An 11,220-nucleotide genomic window follows, 5' to 3' on the forward strand; every position below is an offset into this window, starting at 1 on the left:
AAAGTAGCATAGTCCAACAGACAGATAGATTGGTTTTCTGTAGGGTAGTTAACCTAACCTAACAATGACTTCACGGTTCAGCAAACAAGCCAGCTAACCAAAGATATTACCTTTGGCTACACACTCAATGGAATCCACTGTAGTTCATTATTACTGAAAATTTCCTAATTGCTTACAAGAAACGTTCATTGCCGTATTCAATCCTTTATATGATATACGGACACATGCCTGATTTGGCTGTTTCAAAGATAACCAAGTGTATCTTACATTCCAGAATTCGGCAACAAATCCACACTATATACGAAATCTCTACAATTATAAAATCATGAAATGCGATTTATATCTCGATTTTTACCTGTCGTGAGCCAGTGGCGGATCTAGAAATTTTCATAAGTGGGGGCCCACTGACTGACCTAAGAGGGGGCCCGCTCCAGTCACGCTTCAATGATTCCCTATATAAGCAACCAAATTTTTTCCTGTTTGCATTAATTTCTATATTCCAAATGTATCATAATAACACAAGTCAAAACAGTAACAATATTTATTTACAATCATTCCCATTACCCTCAAATCCTGATCTACTTTTGTTATTCAGTGTCTGACTCTGTATCATTATAACTTGGACGATAAACTAATGGATCCTTTGTTTTAGTGTGCCATACAAGTACCTACAATTACAAATTGAAAATACATCAAATCGGTACCTTAGAAAAGTATAAAGAATGCAATGTTGTTAATATGTTTTCGTTGCTTAACCTGCAATTAAGTATTAAGATGCTGCTTTACCTATTAAAAGAATATGTATTCCCTGTCACGGGACACCATCTTGACTCTTATGGGACAGGCAACCTTTAATTTTCCGTAGTGGATAAGGATTTTAAAAACCTTTTGAAAGAACTGGAAATACTGAATGGAATGATTGCTGAAGACAGACTGAAAAGGAAATATCTGCCCCACAAAATGTTTTAAAATTTAAAAGAAATAATGTTACAATAAAACGTCCCCCCTCCTTAGAATCAAGTGATCGTCCTCAAGATTACAGGATACGTGATTACGGATAAGTTCGCCTGTTACAGTACAGTCCCTCTTTTCTCGTTTATGAATAAATTGTAATAGAATGCGACTTATTCCCGATTTTACCTTCCATGGACAGCACGATGGGTGTTACTAGATGAACAGGAATCGATTATATGTCTGGAGCATCTAAGTTCACACCGGTTTATAAGAGCTTCATGTTGCTCAACTCTAAGTTTTCTGCGTGAAGATTTGAGGACAAATGGTTGGATATAAGCTTTTTTAAGGCGTTGTTTTTCGATTTATGAGTAGCATTGCCCTTTGCTATATTAAAAAAAAATAAGGAATACAAAATATCTTGCACTTTGATTAATCTAGTTAACTCTGTGTATACCTTCGTACATCCATTGGCCTTTGGCTCCAAGTCGTTTAATGTGCAACAAATTTCTAGAAATGATGACTCTTGGTAACCTTTTTGAAAAGTTCTTCGAAAGTACAAATCATCATTTAAATAAAACGTCTTGGTATTTAATGCGAATCCAGCCATGTCTATCGGAAACTGTCGATGTTTTGTATTCCATGCATCAAATTTCACCACCTGCAATTATATAATTTGCGATATACAGTATCAGCTCATTTTGTCTTTTAATATTGTTTTTTAAATTGCAAGATGCCATGTTTGAGGTTTTTAAACACACAAACACACAAACAAACGAACAAACCGGTAAATAGGTGATCCAATAACGAACTCGATGTAATGTTTACATGTATGTTGCATAAGTATCTTTCGTCCCTCTTTTTTTTGTTTCTAGAAAAGATCAAAAGACAAATCATATTACAAGCTGGGCTGTGGATTAACATACCCAAAGCACTAAGAAGTAAGAAGGTAAAATAAGAGTACTTCATGTCGTTGTCGATCCGTAGTTTTTATTATTAGTTTTTTTTTTGCATACAGCGGACACCCTTCAAATAAGACAACCTCGTACACGTTTTCTTGATAGAACTGCTGCAATGTTATATATATGCTTTATTGCATACATAACTTGTGTATGTGTATGTCTATATAAGCTCGTTTACTGAGAGTTACTTTTTTAATATTCTAGAATTATCAGTATACCCAGCATCAAACATTATAATATCTGGCTTATTCAACAAAAACACAAACCTTTCCATTTTCAAGGATTGGTGTCTGGTATTTTTTTTTAGAAACAAATCCCACGGGCCATACTGAAATCTTCTTTGTGTATCTCATCTAAAAAAAGATGTGTACAGCAATAGTTAGAGGTAATGTGATTGTCAATTTATGAGAAAACTTTCCGTCAGAGATCAAATGATGGCACAGTTAGGAACTATAGGTAACCATATGGGATCATATGGCCATCAATATCAAACTAACTTATTTCAGAAAAAGATAACAAAAACAAAATGATAAATAGCAATAAAAGGCAATCATTAGACAGACATATACAAAGTTTGGCGGGGTTGCACATGTTTAAAGTATTGGATTGATAAGATTATTAAATCAAAGCACCAAGGGTGCTATAGGCAGTTAATCAAAAACCCAAAGGCAAACTTGGCCAAGTTCAGATTAATAGTGTAAAGAATTAGTGAAAATATTCATTTCAGGCATTGTTTTCATTTGATATCCAACTTCTTTTTGGATTTCCATATTACGCTTATTAGTTGTATTTTGACACCTAGATGCCTTGTGGTTCGGGTGTTGCTGAATAGCCGTCTCGTTGACTTGTATACGACATATTTTTTTTTTTAGATTTGAACGGTGAGTTGACGGTTTTTTATTCTCTCGCTCAAAACAACAAGTATTCTCTAATGATTTCAAGAATAACAAGATCAATCTAAAACTATCACTTTTTATCAATTTAGTTCCATTTAAACGTTAACCAATCATCCTTCATTTTATTTCCCCCTTTTTAAAATGTTAGCTATAAACAAAAAATGACCAATGAGAAAATTACAACAACAACAACTTTATTTCATAAATAATAAATAAAATAAATAATAATAATAAATAAGCTTTATTTAGAGTCGGCAAGGTATATAAACATAGACAAACATAAGCTCTAATGAGCTTTTAACCGACAAACATGAAGGTCATTTACGAGATAACGGAATTATATTAACAAGAATACAAATGAGCATACATTTAACATTTTAGATTACTGAATTAAGATGATTTAAATAATCTCAATCATTTCAGACAAAAAACGAATGAAATGATTAATAATAATGTACCTATATGTCATCAGAATCCTCCCAATTTAAAAGGTACGTGAATTTCGTCTTCTACAATGTATGTAATTTGAAATTGCCGCCAACTTATATCAGCTGATTAATAGACTACTGACGTATGTAATACGTATCGATGACAAACAATATTCCTACGACTTTTGCCATTTGGGAAATGTAAACGACTCATCTTTATAGATTTTCGGCGATCAAATATTTCATACAATTGTTCTTTGAAATCTTAGCCAACAGCACTGGGGATGATAAACTATAGAAGGATTTTTATCGAGCACTACTTCCTATGTGCAACTTCAAAACTTTTGGGTGATTCGACGACCATTTAAGGTTTTTATGGTAATATTTTTTATATTACAGAATAAAAAGTATGAAAAAAGTGTCCAATTAGTTATAAATAACATGACAGCCAGCCAGATAATAAAAGTGGCACATATTTCAGCATTTATTGGGTAGAACAGAAATCTAGAGTGCTCGCATAAAGCAGCTTAACTGCTTAAAAACGATAACTTTAAATGGATCGTATCTAAATTTGCGGGCTACATCACCATACAAATGTGCATGTGATATCCCACTGTTAATAAGTGTTCTACAAATACAACCTAACTTCCGAACTTAATCTGTGTACAAATGAAACTTTTATCTAATGTTTAAGTACATTGTGGTAACAAAAATTGCTGACTTAATTATTTACCATTGGTATATAGATGATGTTATTTGAAATCTACAACCTCACTACATACACGGCCCTAGCGAACGAGTTGGGATAAATAATCATGATAAGATGGAACCAAGGTAACATCACCGTAAAAACAAAGAAAAAATAGCATAATTGCATTTAGATTCCCTTTCGAAACTGAAATATTTAAATATAAAAAAGAACAGTTATTACTGTTAATAATTATAATTATGATTTATTATTTATTTAAAGTAAATTCCTTTGGATACATTTCGACAGTATATTGTACGGCCATGATTGAACAATAAATTATAATATTCCTAACCAATGTGTCTCTACTGCCAAAAAAACATACATGTATTTAAATAACAATTCCTATCATTGTTAGTTTACCAATCTAATTAAAATATTGATCTCTGATTTCGTTATACTACATATGAGTACGAAATCAGAGATCAATATTTTAAGTAGATTGTAGCTTTACGAAAAAATTGATCATGAACATTTTTTCCTTCTGTGATTATTCCAATAGTCGGCAACTTTCTTCTTTATGGTTATGCCAATAGTCAGTAAATGAAGGCAACAGTAGTATACTGCTATTCAAAAGTTATAAATGAATTGAGATTAAACAAATCCGAGTTACACATTAAAACAAAGGAAACACATCAACTTTAAGAAAACAACGGACCAACAGAAACAGTGCAACAAAAATAAACGCGAAAAACATAGAAACGGACTATTTGATAACAACTGCCATATTCCTAACTTGGTCACAGGTTAAGGACATTTTTAAGGGGAAAAAATATATGTTGAATCTGGTTTTATGGCTAGCCGAACCTCCTGCTTATACGGCAATGTTAAAATATATCGATGTGACAGGATTACAGTACAAACAAGCACATGAACAATCAGCACAGATGAGCGCAATGATACAACATGAAAACCGCAGACCAACAACGATCTTCTTCCATTAACAACACCACACCACACCATACCACAAGCAGTAACGTGTTTTTGTGACGTATATATAATCTTGAAATTCAAACACTTATATGAAACGAGATTTATAAACTCACAGGTTTGTCCCAGGTTAGGGGGAGGGTTGGGATCCCGCTAACATGTTTAACCCCGCCACATTATTTATGTATGTGCCTGTCCCAAGTCAGAAGCCTGTAATTCAGTGGTTGTCGTTTTTTTTTTTGTTTTTTTTTTTTTTTTACATAAATAAGGCCGTTAGTTTTCTCGTTTTAATTGTTTTACATTGTCTTATCGGGCCTTTTATAGCTGACTATGCGGTATGGGCTTTGCTCATTGTTGAAGGCCGTACGGCAATCTATAGTTGTTAATGTCTGTGTCATTTTGGTCTTTGTGGATAGTTTTCTCATGGCAATCATACCACATCTTCTTTTTTTATATTTACAATTAATTTCACAATAATATTCCAAAAAATCATGATTATGACGGTCTTGACGGCTATTTTGAATTAATGCTGTGACGACGACATATTTATTTGGGCTAATACAAAACTTAATCCACGGAAAATGAAAATAAACTCGACTATACTGACAAATAAAACATATGTGAAATGTACTGGAAATACAGAATTCAAACCACGAGAGATTATTAATGATTAACACAATATACAACCGAACCCACTACTGAAACATAACTAAATACATAAATGTTGGATGTACAATACCGCGATACGTGTCGTATAGCAATGCAAATTCACACTCGACAAAACAGTTATGATACTGGAATAGGTCATGTTCGGTACTAAGCAGAACGACGACACAGATGTTAAACCACATACTCACTTACATGTACTTCTTTGTGAGTATGCAAATAGTCAGTAACTTATTTACACTCGGAGTATGCCATTAATCAGAATCAGTAACTTACTTCTGTGAAGATTTCCAAATCATATGTGTTATCATCGTCCGCGAAGTAAACCACGCCATCTTTAGATATATCGATATTGTTCCGCAACCAAAATATTGCCTTATTCCTTTGATGAATTCCTTTGAGAGTGTTTGGTACGTGTTTATATCGTGTGGCAGAAAGGTATGTAAACTGTATGTCTATCTTCATTAACAGGTGTCTGACTTCCTCTAAGGTTTGGTTTCCTTCTTCTACTACGACCCAATGAACAGCTGGTACGTTCCTCAACGTGTTCCCGAGTCTTGTCAGTTCGGGAATTTGAGTCAATCGTTTGTATGTCGGAGTTATCACATAGATTATTGGTAAATGTTGATTTTGTTCTACTCTTTTTGTACATGACATTTGTCCTCCGTAATATAAAACACCTGCCAACGAGAAATAACTCATACCAGTTTATTAAATTGATGACACTACAAGGAAATGTGAAATCGCGACAAAAATTACCAAGAGATAATTATGGGCATCAAGCAGTCTTCCAAAATAGAGAGTGTTAATGTAAAGAAGAAAGAAAGTATTGAATGTATTAAACATCAACTGAAATATAAACCAATCGAAGTAGAATATTAAACATCAACTGAAATATAAATCAATCGAAGTAGAATATTAAACATCAACTGAAATATAAACCAATCGAAGTAGAGTATTGAATGTATTAAACATCAACTGAAATATAAATCAATCGAAGTAGAGTATTGAATGTATTAAACATCAACTGAAATATAAACCAATCGAAGTAGAGTATTGAATGTATTAAACATCAACTGAAATATAAATCAATCGAAGTAGAGTATTGAATGTATTAAACATCAACTGAAATATAAACCAATCGAAGTAGAGTATTTAATGTATTAAACATCAACTGAAATATAAATCAATTGAAGTAGAGTATTGAATGTATTAAACATCAACTGAAATATAAACCAATCGAAGTAGAGTATTGAATGTATTAAACATCAACTGAAATATAAACCAATCGAAGTAGAATATTGAATGTATTAAACATCAACTGAAATATAAACCAATCGAAGTAGAGTATTGAATGTATTAAACATCAACTGAAATATAAACCAATCGAAGTAGAGTATTGAATGTATTAAACATCAACTGAAATATAAACCAATCGAAGTAGAGTATTGAATGTATTAAACATCAACTGAAATATAAACCAATCGAAGTAGAGTATTGAATGTATTAAACATCAACTGAAATATAAACCAATCGAAGTAGAGTATTGAATGTATTAAACATCAACTGAAATATAAACCAATCGAAGTAGAATATTGAATGTATTAAACATCAACTGAAATATAAACCAATCGAAGTAGAATATTGAATGTATTAAACATCAACTGAAATATAAACCAATCGAAGTAGAGTATTGAATGTATTAAACATCAACTGAAATATAAACCAATCGAAGTAGAGTATTGAATGTATTAAACATCAACTGAAATATAAACCAATCGAAGTAGAATATTGAATGTATTAAACATCAACTGAAATATAAACCAATCGAAGTAGAATATTGAATGTATTAAACATCAACTGAAATATAAACCAATCGAAGTAGAATATTGAATGTATTAAACATCAACTGAAATATAAACCAATCGAAGTAGAGTATTGAATGTATTAAACATCAACTGAAATATAAACCAATCGAAGTAGAATATTGAATGTATTAAACATCAACTGAAATATAAACCAATCGAAGTAGAATATTGAATGTATTAAACATCAACTGAAATATAAACCAATCGAAGTAGAATATTGAATGTATTAAACATCAACTGAAATATAAACCAATCGAAGTAGAATATTGAATGTATTAAACATCAACTGAAATATAAATCAATCGAAGTAGAATATTGAATGTATTAAACATCAACTGAAATATAAACCAATCGAAGTAGAATATTGAATGTATTAAACATCAACTGAAATATAAACCAATCGAAGTAGAATATTGAATGTATTAAACATCAACTGAAATATAAACCAATCGAAGTAGAGTATTGAATGTATTAAACATCAACTGAAATATAAACCAATCGAAGTAGAATATTGAATGTATTAAACATCAACTGAAATATAAACCAATCGAAGTAGAGTATTGAATGTATTAAACATCAACTGAAATATAAACCAATCGAAGTAGAATATTGAATGTATTAAACATCAACTGAAAAATATTGAATGTATTAAACATCAACTGAAATATAAACCAATCGAAGTAGAGTATTGAATGTATTAAACATCAACTGAAATATAAACCAATCGAAGTAGAGTATTGAATGTATTAAACATCAACTGAAATATAAACCAATCGAAGTAGAGTATTGAATGTATTAAACATCAACTGAAATATAAACCAATCGAAGTAGAATATTGAATGTATTAAACATCAACTGAAATATAAACCAATCGAAGTAGAATATTGAATGTATTAAACATCAACTGAAATATAAACCAATCGAAGTAGAATATTGAATGTATTAAACATCAACTGAAATATAAACCAATCGAAGTAGAGTATTGAATGTATTAAACATCAACTGAAATATAAACCAATCGAAGTAAAGTATTGAATGTATTAAACATCAACTGAAATATAAACCAATCGAAGTAGAGTATTGAATGTATTAAACATCAACTGAAATATAAACCAATCGAAGTAGAGTATTGAATGTATTAAACATCAACTGAAATATAAACCAATGGAAGTAGAGTATTGAATGTATTAAACATCAACTGAAATATAAACCAATGGAAGTAGAGTATTGAATGTATTAAACATCAACTGAAATATAAACCAATGGAAGTAGAGTATTGAATGTATTAAACATCAACTGAAATATAAACCAATCGAAGTAGAGTATTGAATGTATTAAACATCAACTGAAATATAAACCAATCGAAGTAGAGTATTGAATGTATTAAACATCAACTGAAATATAAACCAATCGAAGTAGAATATTGAATGTATTAAACATCAACTGAAATATAAACCAATCGAAGTAGAGTATTGAATGTATTAAACATCAACTGAAATATAAACCAATCGAAGTAGAATATTGAATGTATTAAACATCAACTGAAATATAAACCAATCGAAGTATTCCTGCTGATGATAATAACTACAATAAAACTTTGACATCTATAAACTTAAAACTTGACAAAGCCAAGTACATTGAATTATTAAATCGTCATCCACATCGACGAGCCAAATAAAATTTACAACTCTTCCGTACTTTCCCGTTTTCTAAGATATGAATTTTACCGTGAGTTCATTTTAGTTGACAGTTATTACCATGATTACCTATCGACTCTTAACACTACATTGCAACACATTCTAATCAAACAGAAGTGTTCTTATTTAATTAAATGGACGTATCATAATCTTGATGATATTTGTATTTGCTTGACAAAAAAATATTCATACTATACTGTGGTGATATTCCTTTGACCCTATCTAATATTTCCGAACTCGTTCGTTAGATTCGTATCTGTACTAAAGGTTCATACTTCTTTGAACGTTAAACATCTGTGTGTATTATAAATTATATTAAATTAAGAAACTGCATTTTTTACGCAGGCCAGAAAAATATATAAAGCGGTTGCTCGTTTTATATTGGTCCTTTTATATTACCCAATCTCTGTATACTATAAAAAAAAATAATAACGTGGGAATCTTTATAATTACCTGAAGACAAAACGTTACTGTAAAAGAAGTAACACCCGACACATATGATAAATACCGCTATAACTGATACCTGGGCAGCTGATGTGGTTGCCATCTTTGTTCAACCGAATGATTTTAATCCAAGTTAAGAAAACACATACCTGAAAAAGAAAATCCCTGTCAATCACTGAATAGATGATGTTTAAAAACTTTTTGTTTGAACAGAAGTGAAATAGCACGAGAAAGAAACACAAACGAATCAAACGTTAATTGTCAAATAAGGGGGAACCAATCCTTGGAACCTCCCCTCCCCACTCCAACACTGTAAACATTCATATATTAAGAAAAAAAAACACTTTTCAATCATTACGAGATTGTAAGACATAGAAATAACATATAAGTTTACTATTATCATAAGCTCAGAGGTTTTTGAATGCCATTTGTTCTGGCTCACAATAAATAACGTACGTGTTCTCATTATCATTGATTCATACTTTGAAAGAACAATTTATATTTTATTTTACAATATTGGTTTAGATCAAGATCTTTAAATTTATTATTTTCTTTACAGTTCTAGTTTTTGACTTTACGAAAACTAAATCAATTATCCGAGATACAATTTGGTTAATTATGTCTACAATCAACCGTGATCGTGACCTACACGATTGCCCAGTTTTACGGTTGTCCATCTCCGTAAAGAGCTAAATTAGAGATGCATCTACCAACACTTACCGTACGTCGATTGAATAAAACTTTGTATAAAAAAGGGAAGATGTGGTATGATTGTCAATGAGAAAAATCTCCACAAGAGACCTGGGAACAAAATAGGCAATACGCATGTTCCTGAAGAGTCCAAATGACACAGAAATTAACAGATATTGGCCACTGTACGGCCTTCGACAATGTACATCGTATCAAAAACCAACTTTTAATAACCCCAATACTCTTGAGTCAATTAAATACTATTCTATATTTATAAAAAAATAGTCAGCGTAATACATGTAATAATAAGATAACTAACATAATTTTCATCAATTCAAAGAAAAATCGTACAAATGAATTACATCCTTGATTACTTAGTTGAAAATCTAGACCTTTTTCTGCTAGTTTAACGAAAAATAAATAATCGATACACACTTACGTGTAGTCCTTATTGAGGTAAAATTCTACTTCCACTAAATTTAGACAAAGACATTTTTAGCCAAAATATATCACGTTAAAACATAATACACGAACAGCTAGTAAAGCGACATGACCACATGATTTTACGTACATAACTGTCAGTTTCTAAAGTTTAAATTCATTTTTGTCTATGTATACTTTTAATTTAATCCATTATTATCAAAACCTTTTAAATCCCTTTAACAAATACACAAATATATATATATAGGTGAACAAAAACTAGAAAAGGTTTCATTTTTATGTGTTATTGTTAAAGTTAAATATCCAATCGAGCGAGTCTGGCTATATTCATTACATGCTTAATTATTTTCATGGCCATGGGCACTAGTTTTCGAAAAAGTCCTAGGTTAGGACAATTCTTTTGGCTTTATTTAATAGGATTATCATATGACAAGTCCAAGACCGTAAATCGAATCTCTCCTAAGATCGCCCTACTTTGACTTATGGCCATCATAAAATA

At 31.1% G+C, this 11,220-nt stretch overlaps 1 protein-coding gene across 2 annotated transcripts; it reads right to left on the reverse strand.

Moving 5' to 3' along the window:
* Nucleotides 1-527: 527 nt before the first annotated feature.
* Nucleotides 528-10,864, reverse strand: LOC143065473 (galactosylgalactosylxylosylprotein 3-beta-glucuronosyltransferase 1-like). 2 transcript variants are annotated; one of them, XM_076239051.1, is made up of 6 exons: nucleotides 10,720-10,864; nucleotides 9,600-9,739; nucleotides 5,858-6,261; nucleotides 2,180-2,266; nucleotides 1,409-1,612; nucleotides 528-668 (listed from the first exon to the last, which is right to left on the reverse strand). In XM_076239051.1, the coding sequence occupies exons 2-6, from the start codon at nucleotides 9,691-9,693 to the stop codon at nucleotides 588-590; spliced, it is 870 nt and encodes a 289-aa protein (XP_076095166.1). In that variant the 5' UTR covers nucleotides 9,694-9,739; nucleotides 10,720-10,864; the 3' UTR covers nucleotides 528-587. The 2 variants fall into 2 exon arrangements, 1 of the variants encoding a protein (XP_076095166.1); XR_012975483.1 differs by lacking the exons at nucleotides 9,600-9,739; nucleotides 10,720-10,864 and adding an exon at nucleotides 9,740-9,905.
* Between the last annotated feature and the right edge of the window lie 356 nt (nucleotides 10,865-11,220).

This window comes from Mytilus galloprovincialis, chromosome 2, assembly GCF_965363235.1.
Source record: "Mytilus galloprovincialis chromosome 2, xbMytGall1.hap1.1, whole genome shotgun sequence".
NCBI classification, from domain to species: Eukaryota; Metazoa; Mollusca; class Bivalvia; order Mytilida; family Mytilidae; genus Mytilus; species Mytilus galloprovincialis.